This window comes from Castor canadensis, chromosome 4 (assembly GCF_047511655.1).
Source record: "Castor canadensis chromosome 4, mCasCan1.hap1v2, whole genome shotgun sequence".
Taxonomy (NCBI): domain Eukaryota; kingdom Metazoa; phylum Chordata; class Mammalia; order Rodentia; family Castoridae; genus Castor; species Castor canadensis.
Window position 1 is genome coordinate 178,552,798 of NC_133389.1, and position 15,152 is coordinate 178,567,949.

Consider the following 15,152-nt stretch of genomic DNA (forward strand, 5'->3'; position numbering starts at 1 on the left):
GGGTGAAGCTGGGCGCCTTCCTCTGGTCTCCCTCTCCTCTCCACCTCACCCCAGGCCTGGCTGTCCCTCAAGCTGTTGATCCCCATGCAGGACAGCTCCTTCCTTTCCGGAAAGAAAACAAATGGCCTTTCCAAGCTCCACGCTCCACACTTGGACTGCAGAGTGTGGGGCTGAGCAAAGAGGAACTGCTGAACCTGCCAGATGCTTACACCAGCTTGCCAAATGTGTTGTCCTTTGTCCTGCCCCCTGGAGAGATTGTCCAGAACTCCCCAGAGTCCTTTGGAGCCCAGTGTGGAAGTCTGTATCTGTACCCTGTGGTGGTGTTGAGTGCAACTAGATGCTCGGTGGGATGCTGGAGGGAACCCTGACCCCTCCTCTTGTTTTAAACCATCTCTCACAACTATTTTGGCCTTTTAGGTGCCTCTCAATGGCACCTTTTCCTGCCAAGACTGGTTACTCCTGGATTCCCTGGAAACACCCAGGTGGTCCCTCACAGATAGGGCAGGCCCATCCAAGTTGCCCAAACAACTTCCTACTCCAGCAGTCTCTCCCAAATGTACCACAGCTTGAAAGTTCCTACTTATAAAGGAGTGCTATTAAATGGACTGGCTATCATGAAACTATAAATTATTTCACTTTCCATAACCTCGAGGAGCAGATGAGTCAACTCAGCCTGCTGCTCCCAGCTGCAGAAAACTTAGCCAATAGCCACCCTCCGTCCTCCTCTCACCTTCTCCTTCCCTCCTGCTCCTGGGACTGCCTCTCCTCTCTAGCTGACCAGCTGCTGATCCCTTCCAGATCTTAAGGTCACCAAGAGCACTGCTGTCACCTGTGGGTAGATGTTACTCTGTCTCCTGGCTCTAACACAAAGTGACCTCTGAGACTGAGTCACGGGTGGGGGTCAGTGGCTGTGCAAGGCCTGATACAGGAGCTGAAGCCCCTGAGTAACTGGTTGCCACTGAAGACAGGAAGAAATGTCCAAAGCCAGTGTCTGGGCTGGGTAGGAAGTCCCAACCCCGAGCCTGGGGTCAGATCCCCTGTGGACCACCGCCCACTGACAAGTCAGTGCCCCTGCGGCCTTGCAAGCCCGTTCTCACTTCCTCCACAGCACAAGGGTGTCCCCAAATCCCTCAGATAACCCCTTCTCTCTGGAATCCTCCCTCACATGGAGGCCCAAATCCACCGCCCTGGCCCTGGCTGCTTCCTGCTCCTCTAGAAACCTCTGCAACCCTTCTTTGGGGACTTGCTTCCCCCATTGGCCTAGAAAGCTACTCCTCTTTCCCAGTCCAGAACCAAAAGTCTCATTGCTATGTGCACCAGGGCAATAAAGAATAGACCTTCACCTCTTTTATTTTATATATGATGCTTCTTTTAATGCAGCCAAAAATGATATTTGCTTTTCTCAGAACCAGAACCATACAGGATGCAGTGACCAATTCATTCCATAAAACACCTCGGCTCTTTAAGGGGCCAGAAGACACAAGCAACGTCCAGCCCATTAAGGAGCCAGAGGCAGCATGGGCCCTCAGCCAGGCTCTGGGAGGCCTGTGCAGGACCTGGCTGTTGGACAGAGGCTGGCAGAGGCACAGGGAAGGGTGGCAGTGGGAGCTCAGTCCTGTGAGTTGAGGAAGGGCCGCTCATCAAGCTCGCTCAGGCAAAGGCGTCCATCTGCGTGCCTGGCAGACTCTAGGCAAAGGACACGTGCAGTGCAGAGGGTCATGACAGTCTGCCTGCCCCTGCCAGGGACCTCTGGAGCTGGGCCTCTTTCAGTGTCTGGAAGCCCCTGGAGCATGGCTGCCTTCCATCCGAGAGGCAGGAGAAGTGGTGGTAACGGCTTCAGTCCTTCCTCCAGGCAGGACTCTGGTTCTCCACACGTGCAGGAGGGGCTGAGACCTGGAGTGCTCACCAGGGGGGCAGGACAAGGTCTTTGCGAGTCACTCAGCTGCCTGAGGGGATGGGGTGCCCACCTGTCCTTCCCCAGAGCACTCAGTGTGGGTCGGAGTCCCCACTGAGCCTGCTCCTCCACCCGCGTCCATCCTCCAGGCTGGCACCTGAGCTGGGGTCACTGCCGATTCCGGCTGCCCAGCCTCCTGCGGTCCTTGCTCTGGCTGCGCTGGGGCTCATCCATCTTGTGGACGCGGAAACATTCCTTGAGGTTCTGGGCGCGGATTTTGGGGTTCAGGATCTCCTCTGCCATGTTGCTGGGGAACCAGCCTCTCTCCTGGTCATGCAGGCGTTCACCAAAGATCCACCCTGCGGAGGCAGGCAGCGGGCTCAGGGGTTTTGCAGGCCTGGGGACTGGGGCGGGGGCTTCCTCCCCTTGGCCTCAGAACTCCTGTATATGGCCGGTGAAATCAGGGACTCTCAGGAGCCAGGAAGCTGCTCAGCACACCCCTTCCCGCTCTTGGATTGGTTTTGATCAAACTCCCGCCTGCTACAAGCAGGGTGAAGTGGGAGTGTTGGGGATGGCACAGGACCAGGCTGCATGAGGTTTGAGGTCTGTACTGACCTGGAACCCATTCCCAAACTCTCCTAGGCTGCCCCACACCAGTCCAAGAGACCCCAGGGGCTGCCACCAAAAGAGAGAGGCAGCCAAGGACCAGTGGGGGTAGTCACTGAGTACTTGGTTACAGATGGGACTGTGAGGTCACCCTTTTCTTGGGCAGTTTCTCCCAGAGTCTCAGCCTCTTGGGGGCCAGTGTGTCCAGCTGAGGGTGGCTGCCATGAGCTAGCCATCCCTTGAGTCACAGGGTGCCCTGGCCCTCTTTTTTCTCCTGCCCTTGGCCCCCTTCTTCCCCCAGAGGTTTTTACAGGGTCTGAGGGTCCTGAGGATGGTGACCTCTGGGTGAGATATCAGGCTGTGTGTCCTTGGGGGAGGACAAGAGAGCCCTGGGACTTGTGAGAACGGGGCCCACACTTCTCTCTGGAGAAGGCCTCCCTGGATATCACCTGGCCTTCCACCAGGACCTGGGTCAGGAAAGGGGGATGGGGGGAGGGGTCCTGAGCCTGGGGGTCAAGGGCTTCCCAGGAAGTTTGTTGCTCTACATGCTTGGACCCAGATCTAGTCGTGGCTCCCTCCCACTGCAAGTGGGACCACCACTTGGGCCTGGCTATGAAAGGAAAGGGGCTGGGTGGGAAGCAGAGGCACAAAAGACCTGGCCTAGGGAAAGACCCAGGGAAGCCAGGTCTGTGCTCGGTGCTCTGTGCTCTGGGTAAAATGTCCCGGATGGCACAGGAGCCAGATGGTGGGGCCATGGACAAAAACCTGCCCACCCATCAGCTGTGCTGGCTGCTGCAGCACCCAGGGCTGAGACCCCTGTCCTCCTCTGCGGAGGCCTCACCATCCTCTGTCTTCTCCAGGATGTTCAGAATGTCGGCCAGTTCTAGTGTCAGTTCATCAGGCTGCTGGGCCACATATGGATGCACACACTGGACCTGAGGGCAGTCTGAAGGGAGGGGAGAGGGTATGATGTGTCACATCCCCCAGGTTCTGGTGCCCTGCACCCAGGCAAGTCCAGGACAGCAAGGGGCACTGGCAGGGATGGTGCTGCTGGCAGGTGTGTGGCTGAGCCCAGTCTAAAACAGGATGTGAACTTCCCCCTCAGCTGAGAAAGGGCTCCTCTGAGGGGGAGGAGGGTTTCCTTCCAAAGAGGGCAGCAGTGCACTAGCCAGGGGCTCTAAGGAGAACACTGATAGATTCCCCAGCTGGAAGGTGGCTCTCAGCTTAGATTGGGAAGGGACCTCTGGTTCCTGGACGGCCCTGTAAGTGGTTTGGCGGTTAGGACATGTGGGCACAGCCAAGGTAGCAGCTTCTTGGTAAGGCAGCCAGGCTGGGGCTCTTTTGGATCTTATATGATTTCTTTGCAACCCCAAAAGAACACTGGAGTTTGGGCCCAAATTCTTCCCGGTGCCCCATGTTACCTATTACTTAAGACTGGTAGAACTCAGGCAGCCAGTGTCTCGCGGGTGCTAAGCTCCCTGCTAATACCGTGATGAAGGGGAGGCTGGCGGAGGCTACTCCCTCAGGCTCAGAAGCATCCTCCTCCCTCCTGCAGGCAGCCAAAGAGGCCACAGAGTCCCTTTCCCAGCCTGGACTTACCCAGCAGCCGGGAAGTGAAGGAAACGAATTTGGTCCTCCTGTTGGGAGCCAGTGAGGTCATCCAACGCTTCATCTCACTCCTGGCACAGGGAAGAGGACAGTGCCCCAACCGCGGAGAAAGCAGACCCCTCCCCTCACACCCCCAGGATGAGGCCTAAGCATCCCAGTTTGCAGCCTTTCTGAGCCTGGCTCTAGGCCGCACCAGGGATCCAGCACAGGGTTAGCACAGGGGACCCCCTATAGGTCTTCCTGGGGTGATTTTTAAAAGCCAAGCAGTAGCTGGGTGCCAGTGGCTTATGCCTGTAATCCTAGCTACTTGGGAGGCTGAGATTGGGAAGACTGCAGTTGGAGGCCAGCATGCAAACAGTTTGTAAGAGCCCATCTCCAAAATAACCAGAGCAAAATGGACTGGAGACATGGCTCAAGCAACAGTGTGTCTGCTTTGCAAGCATGAAGCCCTGAGTTCAAATTCCAGCCCTACCCCCGCCAATAAAAAAGCCAGGTAATGAGGGGGAGTCCTCTCACTAGCTCCCTAAAGCACACTCTGAGGCCATGTCCACAGAAGACACTGTGTCTTAACTGTGGCAAGGCTAGGAAAGGTTAATGTCACTCCATCTCAGCCTTAGGTCTAGCTGGGGACAATCTCTGATGAGCTGCAGTGACAGGCAGTTGAGCACAGCAGGATGAGAAGGGAGGCTGACCAGGCAGGCCACCAGAGAGTCAGGGCTCCATGGCTCACAAAACATCGCCCACATTTATTTTGTGTTCCTTGAGAGCTCTTGGCCGCAGATGTCCTAGCTGCTCACGGAGTGGGAGAGATGGCCTGGAGGCCACACAGCCTGTGAGCAGCGGTTGGTCCCTGGTTAGCCGCTCACAGGCTCTAAACATCCCATCTGAGGGAGGAACTTGCCCTGAGTCCGAAACCACTAAGGAGGATACACACGCACCTACGTACATGCACACATGCACCCAGGAACCTGCAACCACCCTATCACCCACACTTCTACACCAAGGGCCCTCCTGCAGGGTCCCAAGCAGGAAGATCAGGTGCTGTGCGGGGACAGGCCAGCCTCCCACTGCTGTGTACTGAGCCCTGTTCCACCTGCAAGAGGGCCTGTGGTCAGAGGAGGGCATACAGAAGGCCAACCCAGAAGTGCATTGTGGGCTTTATCAGACAGGGCCGGGCACTCACTGAGAGGACGCCTTCAGCATGTAGGTCGCCTCCCGGTCATCTGCATTCTCCAGCAGCCTCAGGATGAACACGTTGGCCAGTGTCTGGCCCTGGTCCTCCAGTTCCTCTACGCGCAGCAGGCCTCTCGGAGCTGAGTCAAACACCTGGTACTTGTCTCTGAGGGCCAATGGAGGCATGGCGTGTGTGTTAGTCTCTGAACTCTCCGGCTGGCTGGCAGGTCCAGCCACTTTTCACCTCCTTTGGAAGCCTACACTGCACATCGGTCCCCACCAGAAGTGCTCCCATCACAGAGGATAGAGGGGAGCAGCTGCTCTGCTTAGCACCCACTGGTGTCAGGTGCTGTACATTCCGGGGAAGAAACTTCCTGTTTACAGGAAGGAAACCAAGGCCTGGGGAGGTCCAGGGAGGCTGGACAAGAGCAGACCGTTGAACCTGATCCCAAAGCCTGAGCTCTGCCCCACTGCCTGCCCTGCCACCCCAGGCCATGGTCCAACCCAAGGCTGGTCATGCTTATGTGTCTGTCATTCCTGCTCACCCCGGGATCTGCCGGCAGATCACCAGCAGGTCATTGAAGAGGAAGAGGTAAATTTCTCGGAAGAGCTTCTTGGTCCGCAGAGTGCGAGAGGTCTTGGGGCCCGACATCTGCTGCAGCTCTCCCTGCTTCAGCAGCCAGCGGGAGTGTGAGATGATGGGCACGGACTGCGAGAGGAAGGGCAGCAGGTGGGCACCCTCCCTCAGGCTGCCCAGCTCCATGGCTGGAGCAATGCTAGAGTAACAGCGTGCCAGGGCTGCGTGGGGCCACTGTGCTCTGTGCTGCCAGCCAGGGTCCTGGACAGATGCAATGAGCCACCAGTGGGTGTGAATTTGTATATGAACAGGTACATTGTGCAGTATGGACACGTGTGCAGTGTGTGCTTCTATGGACGTATACCTGTGTGTGTGTGTGTGTGTGTGTGTGTGTGTGACTGTCACCACACCAGGCTCAGCCTGCTTGATGCAGAGTCAGAGAGGGGATAAGCTCACGGGGAGAGGGAAGAATGAATCCCACAGTGCGTTATATGGTGATGGTGGGGAGCAAGGGCACCAGGTCGGCCAATGGGTGACTGCTCTGTGTAGCTCGGGGCAGGAGCCTGGCACCCTGCAGTCAGCCCAGCAGGTAGCACTACATGAGGTGCCAGAAGAACCCTCATGTTTTGAGTAGAGCTCAGCTTCCAAGCCCAGCCTGACCTCTGGGGCTCACCTCGGTGAGCAATGAGTGCTGGCCCCCAACTCATCAGCAACCCTGGTCTTAGGGTCTCAGAATGCCTGAGGTCTTAGGTAAAGTTTGGGGAAGAGGTTGGTAATTAGGGAATCCTCCAGATTTAGAATCCCTGGGACAGTGTCTGTCACTAAAAACTGACACTCAAGATCCCACCAGCTCTCAGAAGGGAAGTCTACAGGAGGTGGTGCAGGCTGGGCTGGCCACACCTCTGGGTGGGGCACGGCTCTTGTGGTTGGGCTCAGACTGACCAGATATTCCAGGCTCACCTTGATCTTGAACTCCATCTTCTTCTGAATGCTGATCATCTGCTCCGTGCGGCTCATTTTCCTGACGCCCTCGTTGCAGGCCTTCACCACCTGAGACAAGGAGGGTGTGTCAGGCCAGCGCTCCTGCTTGTCCCCAGCCACCTCTGTGACCAGGTATTGTGCCTGGCAGCTGAGGCTGACTGGTGAATTTTGGTTGGGCTGGAGTCTCTTTTCCTAGCACCTTCTGAGACAAAAGCAAATGAGATGACTTGTGATTTCTGGAAAGAAAAGCTTGTACCTTGACCTTGCTAGGAAGCAGACTCTAGCAAACACTTGCTAGGAAGGCTTTCTTGTTGGCCAGGCTGGAAGAGATAGACTGGCAAGGCTCGGGGTTGACTCTCACGCACTGCCAGGGAGGAGTACACACTCTCTCCACCCTCCACAAGGCAACTCAGGAACCAGGCCCAGTGAGGCTACGTTCCCTATGACTTTGGGGTGTGGCTTATAGGTGTCTAGGACAGAGCCTGCCCCCACAGGTGTTCACTGAGTGTGTGCGAATGAGTACAACACCCAAAGAAGCGGCTCCAAGGTTGTTCCCTGCTGTTGTTTAGAATGAGAAAAACTGTTATCAACCTAAATGTCCATCAAGTAGACTTGGTTAAAATCATTACACTATATCCATATAACCAAATGCTATGAAACCACGAAAGAATACCATTAACTCTACATGTACTAAACTGGAGAGCAAAGTGTCTGGTTTAGAACCATAATCCCTTTTTGCAAAGAACATAGTTGTGTGCATGTGTGCACACAGGCATAACACGCAAGGAAGTTTGGAAGGGTAAGTGTGTTGGCAGTGGCTGGGGGCCACCACACATCTTTGTTACTGTCTTTTTGCTTATGAGCATTTACTGAATTTTCTTCTACTAAGCATCAGTTGTTTCTATAAACAAGGAAAAAACCCTTTCTTTTAAAATGTAAGCTGTGAGAATCAGAGTATACCCTTCATTAAAAGAGAGAGGGAAACAATGGCAAAAAAAGTGCTTAACAGGAACTTGGCCTGGCCCAAGTTGACTGTAGGGACAGCTTCTCTGCAGCCACAGCGGCTACCAGCGCTGCCTCCTGTAGTCCAGTGGAGTTCCTGCCTGCTGGGAGCTGGAATGCACTCACATGGATTGGGGACAGGGGAGGCTCTGCCTCCAGGGGCGGGCAGGGGGCCCTGAAAGGTGCCCACGGAGGGCAATTTCCTTCATAAACTTCTGCCACTGGGTGACAAAGAAGTCAAAGGGACTTCCCACACTCTGCCTCCACCATCACAGCCGCAACACGGAGTCACCCCAACACAGAGGCTAAAAACTGATGACAGCCCAGCACAAGACAGCTCTTCAAGGGCACCTGAGGATGGAGACAGAGCCAATGGTCCTCCCATATAGCCCCATGCTGGAAACTTCCGGGAGGTAGCCCTTTACTCTTGGACAGGAAAGTCCAGGGCTTGGGGCAGGAGTAGTGAACTCTGGCACAGAGACACCAGGCCTGGGGTCTGTGGATGGTGACAGTTCTACAGATGCGCCCTCACCTACCTGGGCACATTAACAAGGGGGTGATAAAGAGTGTGGGTGTGGAGAAGGCTCTGCTTAAGCCACATTGATGTGCTTTCTCACCCCAGTGACTTTTCTGGATTGCAAAAGCAAATCTTAAACTGAATTTCATGCTATAAGGATGCACGGTAGAGGGGGGCCAGGCAGAGGGAACAATGGCTAGCTGGGAAAGCAACTCACCATTTCCAGCTCCTTGTGGGCATCCAAGGCAGTGCACTCGCGCTCAGACCTCTCTTCCACCCTCTTCAGAATGTTCTGAGCACAGAGACAGGTGCATTAATTCTCGTCATTTCCACCTCCCTCCTCCCTCCCCTCTTGGCACTGGCAGCATCTCTGGCACACCAGCTCAACAGCCTGGTGTGACTGTGACACACACACACACACACACACACACACACACACACACACACACACAGAGCCCGCCTGATGGGCAGAGGGCATGGGACCCTAGCCCTTGTTAGGCTGCAGAACGATGACCAGGAGTCCACACCTTGGGGTCGCCAGCCTGAGGTCAACACATTCGCTAGCTTCTAGGCAGAGCCACAGCCCAGAGGAGGAAAGCAGAAGAGGATGTGCCCGGCAGCAAGGGACCTGGCGCTCTCAGGACCAGCCCTGTCCCCGAGGGAAGCTGATATTCATGGGGCCACCAGGGACTTCCTTCCCCTGTCACTATAATTGTCACTGTGGTCCTGAGGCTTTGTTAACTTTGGCCCTATCCACCCACGTGTCTTTTCATCAATCGTTCAACCCCAGTTCACACAAAGGTATGCTCACCTTGCTTTTACCCGAAATTAGTTTTGCACTGTAGGGGGGATTCTGGCTGAGCGCCCTCCCTGTTCCCAAAGCTTCTGATCTACTTTGTCTCATAAGGAGGTCTGGGTGTCTGTCACCATCCCCCAGTCCCTCTACCTGCCACCTGCAGCGGCTGTGTCTGTCTCCAGTTGTACAGGACATGGCCCTGATGTCCCCTGTAGTGACCACCTCTGCCCAGCAGCCATGCCAGAGACTGGCAGAATTATGGCCTGTTATTAACTGTCTCTCTGGTCCCAAATCCACCTCCAGCTTAACTCAGCAGTTCAGGCTCCATTTTTCTCGTTGGAATAAAGGTTCCATCTGCCTAGGCCACACTGGTGGCCTGGAATGCAGAACAGTAGGGGTTCTTTAGCCTGACATGTATGCCCCCACTGCCAGTCTAATGTCCATGGGCCCCAGGCCCCCTGACGTAGCGGTTCATTGTTCTAGGTGGACTCCACCCCTAAGCACACACCCCCTGTGCTGCCTCTCAGTAACACCACTCAGGTGGGTTTGAATCTTAGCTCTGTTTATTTTCATCTTGTAGAAGTTAAGATTTAAAAATATCCATATATGGCTGGGCACTAGTGGCTCACACCTATAATCCTAGCTACTCAGGAGAGATCAGGAGGAATGTGTTCGAAGCCAGCCTCAAAAACCCATCCAATAAAGGGCTGGTGGAGTGACTCAAGTGGTAAACTGTCTGCCTTGCAAGCATGAGGCTCTGAGTTCAAAACCCAGTGCCACACACACACACACACACACACACACACACACACAAGAAATATACATATATGCTCTTTTTATTTTTTGGAGTTTGTGTGTGTGTGTGTGTGTGTGTGTGTGTGTGTGTGTGTGGTACTGGGGCTTGAACTCTCGGCCTACACCTTGAGCTACTCCACCAGCTTTTTTTGTGATGGGTTTTTCAAGATAGCGTCTTTCAAACTATTTGCCTGGGCTGGCTTTGAACCACGATCCTCCTGATCTCTGCCTCCTAAGTGCTAGGATTACAGACATGAGCCACTGGCGCCCGGATCTTTTTTAGAGTTTTATGATAGGTTCTGGCTATGCAGCCTAGGCTGGCCTCAAACTTGATCCTCCTACCATGGCCTCCTGGGTGCTGGGATTACAGGTGTGTACCTCAACACCTGGTACTGTATATGCTCTTTCCTATACAACTTCTGTATTTTTCCCCCCTTTATATTACTAGAAAGCATTACTATTTTTTTGTTTTAGTTTTTCTAAGTTGAAAATGTCTCGCTTGGACCTTCTTTCCCTACTGGCTTCTTAAAGTTTGTTTTCATATAAAATCTCGCTATCCCTGGGTTGGGCTTCTTCCCACACCTGTTTCCTTGTCTCGTGCTTCTGAACCCTTCATCCCAGCTCGGCCTCTCCCCTTCCTCTACTGCTTCTGAGCTGGCCCTTGGTTTTGGCTTGACATCTGCCTGACCTCTGACCTCCTCAAACTGAGTGCAACAGGATGGATTCCACATTCCCCCTTAAGCCTCATGGGTTGCTAGTGCCTTCCCACTGCTTAGAATGTGACCAGAGACACCCACTAGCATAGCCGTCCTGGTTTACGTGGCAGCCTCCCCTTCCAGCCTCCCCTTCCAGCCTCCCCTTCCAGGACTCCCCATTCTTCCTCACCAGGCTCTGTGGCTGCAGCAGTCTTGGGTCCCCTCCGTTACTGCTGTTTCCTCTGGCTTGTCTCAGCCCTGGTCTCTCTACTAAATACCATCCTGATACCAAGAGCTCCTGCCCGACTTCTCCCTTGAACCTCAACTTGGACAACAGTCCACACTGAACCCTGGCCTCCACTCCTCCCCAGTCTTCTCACCTGGCAAGTTAAGACCTAGCTGTTCAGGCTGAAAGCTGAGGAGTCTCTCTTGGGTCTTTATCCTCCCTCCTTAGCAAGTCGCTGATTTCAGTTCACTGATTTCCCTATAGCATCTCGGAAAAGAGTAGCCTCTTTTCCCCCCAGCCACTGTGAGCCCTGACAAGTGTCAATCAGATCAGGGGCTCCTGTCCTATTGAGGCTGGAACTCTGGGCCCCCAGGACTGCCTCTGTCTGCATGTCCATAGTCACTCCCATCACGTCCCTGAGCCCACTGCTGGCCCTTCTGACCAGGAATCTCACTGCCCCAGGGCCTTGGCACATCCACTTCCCTCTACAGAGAATGCTCTCTCCTTCAATGGTCAGCTGTCCATTTAAGCTCAGCTTAAATGTCACTTGTCTTTATCCCTCCAGCTGGCAGTGGCAGGCAGTCACCCCTATGGGTTGCCCCATTCTTTGTCCTCACAGCCAGGACTACTTGCTGGTTGTGTGTGACAGTCACTCTCTCCCCTCTGGAGTGCGGCTCCCTGGAAGAAGAGGCTGAGTCCCCACTGCTTGGGGACAGGTTTGGAACTCAACAGGAGCTTAATTGGTGTTTGTTGAACAATGGACTTCCTAGAAAGCTAGCGGGTAGAATGACTGACTGAAGGGAGAGCTGGGGCAGAGGCACGCAGAGCCCAGTGCTCGGGGCTGTACCTGGACCAGCAGCTTGAGGCGTGTGATCCTCTGAAAGGGCAGGATGAGGAAGGAGGAGAAGGGCAGGCCCTTGCACTTGGGGTCGAGCTCCAGCTGTGCGATCAGCTCCCGAAAAGCTGCTTTCTCCTGGCTGGGGACACAGACACGCGGGTGAGAGTGGGAGGTGCTTCCTCCCCATCCATAGCCTCCTAAGGACCAGACAACCCACAGGCCCAGAAAACGTGCTGAGTTCTTTCTTTTTCTCTCTTTTTATGGAAGATTAACTGTTCGCGTGCAAGTCAAACAGCACCAGTGGCTTCGTATGCCTGGCCCATGAAGACTTAGCAAAATACGTTGTGTGTGGGAGGGCAAGAATCCCATGTGTGGCCAAGTCTATGAATCAGACATGCAATTAGATGATGTCACCCAGCATGAAGCTGTGGCAAGGTGAACCCACGTAGTGACAGGAACAGGCAGCAGGCTCAAGACACCTGCCAGGAGAGCCAGAGCTATTTCTGACAGGAAGGCTTGGCTGTGGGCGGGACACAGTGCTGCTGCTGGTTGCCAAAGGCTGGGAAGGGCTCCTCCGTGGTGGCCATGGAAGACCATGTCTGTCTACTGCTCCTGGGGCAGTGATATGGTGATGGCTACTGTGGTGGGGGAAGGGGAGCGGTGTCTTGGGCACCTATTCTGCTGGATGCTGTCTTCTCAAGTGTTTGATCTCATAAATGGCATACTGGCGTCATCTCTCCAATTCCAATTACTAAATGGTTACTGAAAACACCCAGACATTCAGATAAACAAACTTCAAAACATCCAAACTTACTACCACATGGCTTGACAGCGAAGTGTAATGTTAGACACTATGTGGACACTAGACATGCAAAAAAAAAACCCCATTCCTGGCATAGCATCTAAAATAGAGCCTGGAAGCTTTTGGGAAATTGCCCAGGTCACAAGCAGTTGCTCCAGGAACTGCCCCCAGCCTAATCCAGAGAAACTAGACTATGTTTCTTCTTTGTAGCAACTGTCCAGGGAACTACCAACCATGACCTTCAGCTCAGAGCCACACAGTAGCTACTTACTGCTGCTCTCCTGCCAGACCTTGGAAGCTCCCCCAAACAGCTTGTGTGGATTCCTCTGTCCTGATAAAAAACCCCAACCTTGCCTTTGTTCTAGGACATAGCAGAGGCCACCCGGGCTATGCATGTGTGTCCCACACTACACAGCTATTCCTCTTTCCCAAATAAAGTTTCCTCCATTGGAGTTTCTCCTCTCCATTCTTCTTTGATGTGGACCTCTTAGAAAGTCCTTTGAGGTCCTCAAGTGGAGCAGGGTGCTCCCTGCCTAACCCTGGCCACTTAAGTGGTGCCACTCCGACACAAAGAATTCAAAAGAGACAAGCTGACAGAAAAGCTGTCAACTGAAACTCCCAAGAAGTTTGGGAAAGGGGTAGGCTAGCACTCAGCTCAAGGTTGTTGTTGGATGACCAGCAAAGACTCACTCCTACCCAACCTCGCCCTTGTCACTAGTTCAAACCCACTTTTCTGATCCTGGGCCTCGATTTGTCCCAAGGGTTTATACTCTTTCCTAAGCTCCCAGAGCTCCACTGGCTTTTCTGGACACAGGTTGAGGTGTGTGTGTGTGTGTGTGGTGGGGTATGGTGGGCTCTCTTGAGTCCATCTGGGTTGTTTCCCTAGTGACACCAAAATACTCCATTCTGGATAATGTCAGCAGCCTGGTCAATTTCTGTGGCCCAGTGGGACCCTGGGAATGCAGAGGTGAAGGACGGAGGCATGCCTCCCAGCCCCACCCCATTCGAGGGGAGCCATGCCAGGCAGGGCCCACTCACAGCAGCTGCTTGTACGTCCTCTCCTGGTAGGTCTGGTTGCTGACGTAGGTGATGTAGACTGAGAAGTGATTGGCTGCGTAGTGGTACACAATGTCACACACGTCAGAAAGCACAATGTTCTCCTCCAGTCGGCGCTCCAGCTCCAGCAGGAACCTGTGAGAAGCAAGGTGTCGGGGTGGCAGGGTCGAGAATTTCTCCCTTGGTTGGGACGATCAGCCTGCATGCCACGCCAGTGAGATGGGTGCGGAATCTGCATGATGGCACCACATTTGGGCACATCAGGGAGTTACGACTGTGTTTAGGTGGATGATAGCATTAGGAGTATTTCAAGAGAGAGAAAACTGGATGCTGGTGGCTCACGCCTGTAATCCTAGCTACTCAGGAGGCAGAGATCACAGTTTGAAGTCAGTCCTGGGGAAAATAGTTTGTGAGACCCTATCTCGAAAAACCCCTCACAAAAAAAAGGGCTGGTGGAGCAGCTCAAGTGGTAAGAGCGCCTGCCTAGCAAGCTTGAGGCCCTGAGTTCAAACCCCAGTGCCGCCAGAGAGAGAGAGAGAGGGAGAGAGAGAGAAACAGAGACCTTATCTTTATCATCTCTTAGGCACATACTGAGGTGCTTGCAGATGCACTAAATGACAAAGGGGGTTTGCCTCAGGACAGTGCCCTGGGTGGTGGTGACTGGTTGGACCCCTTGCCTATCACTGTTGAAGCCCATGGGGTTTGTCACACAGGTGTCTCTATTTCTGCATGTCTGCAATTTTCCATTACAAAATATGAATCAATGCACAAATATCAGATGTGGTGACACAGGCCAAGGGGGTCTCGTGGGCTACTCGGGCCTCCATGAGTTATACCCCAGAACCCACTGGAAGCAGCTCCCACTGGAGGGGCTGCAAACAGAGGTGGCTCTTGAGAATCCATGGAGAGCAAGCAGCACCCAGGGCCCCATGTGACATCAAGTGGCCCCTACCTGTGTGTGGAGAGGGACTGCCTGTACTACCTGAGCACAACAGGCTGACCCACCTGACACTCATGAAGCTCTTAGCTGTACAATCTGAAGTAAAATGGTAAGTGAGCTGTGATCCTAACAGTGTGACAGGAGCCATTTCTTCTTAAAAGGCTCTAAGGGATGTCTTTTCTTCCTCCTCCTGAGCTCACCCCTTTCTTCATAGGCCCAGACGTAAGCACAGCTCCTGCAACCCCTTCCCCAGTCAGTGGAACAAGAGGGGAAAGTAGGAATCACACTGGCTGTGGAGGGTCTCAGGCCTCTGCACACTGAGCTCAGGCTTTGCAACTGCAGGATGACATTGGCTCACTGGACACTCATGGACCCTGTCATGAGACCCACGGTGGACCTGAGACCCATTGCATACCTGACTGAATGATGGACGGCAGGGGACAGGCTGTGAGTTTCATGCATGAGACTTGAACTTGCTCTAACCAGGGCCCTCCTGCTCATAGCTCCATGGGGACATGAAGCACAGAGGCTGATGGGAACAGACCAGGGGACAACACTGACTGCCCTGCTGGTGGGAGCAGTGGATCTTTGAATTTATATCTTTACCAATTATATTTTATTATGGAAAATTCCAAACTTTCAAAAG

At 53.8% G+C, this 15,152-nt stretch overlaps 1 protein-coding gene across 2 annotated transcripts in view; it reads right to left on the minus strand.

Annotated features, from left to right (window-relative positions):
• Positions 1–1,334: 1,334 nt before the first annotated feature.
• The window catches only part of Ngef (neuronal guanine nucleotide exchange factor), a 95,198-nt gene continuing 81,380 nt past the window's right edge, over positions 1,335–15,152 (minus strand). For both annotated transcript variants that reach the window (XM_074072014.1, XM_074072015.1), the window contains 9 exons: positions 13,549–13,701; positions 11,718–11,847; positions 8,576–8,650; positions 6,819–6,908; positions 5,827–5,990; positions 5,292–5,447; positions 4,100–4,179; positions 3,342–3,446; positions 1,335–2,253 (listed from right to left, as the gene is read on the minus strand). In XM_074072014.1, coding sequence (XP_073928115.1) covers positions 2,063–2,253; positions 3,342–3,446; positions 4,100–4,179; positions 5,292–5,447; positions 5,827–5,990; positions 6,819–6,908; positions 8,576–8,650; positions 11,718–11,847; positions 13,549–13,701 — 1,144 coding nt within the window. In that variant the 3' untranslated portion in view covers positions 1,335–2,062. The remainder of the gene's footprint in view (positions 2,254–3,341; positions 3,447–4,099; positions 4,180–5,291; positions 5,448–5,826; positions 5,991–6,818; positions 6,909–8,575; positions 8,651–11,717; positions 11,848–13,548; positions 13,702–15,152) is intronic.